General features: G+C 64.2%; 1 protein-coding gene across 1 annotated transcript in view; it reads left to right on the plus strand.

Moving 5' to 3' along the window:
- MAP3K6 (mitogen-activated protein kinase kinase kinase 6) overlaps positions 1-651 on the plus strand; it is a 13,498-nt gene that overhangs the window by 2,709 nt on the left and 10,138 nt on the right. The window contains exon 4 of the mRNA XM_035904013.1: positions 118-257. Coding sequence (XP_035759906.1) covers positions 118-257 — 140 coding nt within the window. The remainder of the gene's footprint in view (positions 1-117; positions 258-651) is intronic.

The raw sequence follows: 651 nt of genomic DNA on the forward strand, positions 1-651 counted from the left end.
ATCCCCTCTCTTAGGGGATATGGACCTCCCCAAAACCCGGGGGTGGCTGGTTCCCCTGCTCTGTGAATTCGGGGTCTGGCATCGGTCCCATGAGCATCCCCACTGTTCTACCCGCAGACGTGGCCGTGGTGGAGCTGAGCGACTCTGTCTGCCAGCCCTCCCTCTTCTACCACCTGGGTGTCCGCGAGAGCTTCAACATGTCCCACAACGTCCTGCTGTGCTGCCAGGCTGACCTGCCCCCCCTCCAGGCCCTGCAGGTCAGCGGGGATGGGGACAGGGACACCCCGGCCCCCTGGGTGCTGCTTCTCTAGGCTGGGAATGGCCCCAAGCGCCTGGAGCATCCGTGCTGGCAGGAGGGGGATCCTCATCCCTCCCTGAGCCCGGCCAAGTTCCCACGGTTTCATCCTGCTCTGGCAGAGGTTTCCCTGAGCCTGGATGGGTTGAGGAGGGGGTGGCTGGGGACCCTGGTGAGCTCTGGAGCTGGGTGCGGGGTGCTGGTCACTCCCCTAGCCCCAACCAGCTGGGAATTCGGGAACAGGCACTTTTCCCTGGGAAAAGCCAATTCCTTGGAAGCAAAACCCTCTGTACGGGATGGGCCAGTGGGAGGGATTCTCGGGGGGGGGGGGGGGAAAGGTGGATGGGGGCACATTC

This window comes from Egretta garzetta, unplaced genomic scaffold (genome assembly GCF_000687185.1).
Source record: "Egretta garzetta isolate BGI_Z169 unplaced genomic scaffold, ASM68718v1 scaffold101, whole genome shotgun sequence".
Classification (NCBI taxonomy): Eukaryota; Metazoa; Chordata; class Aves; order Pelecaniformes; family Ardeidae; genus Egretta; species Egretta garzetta.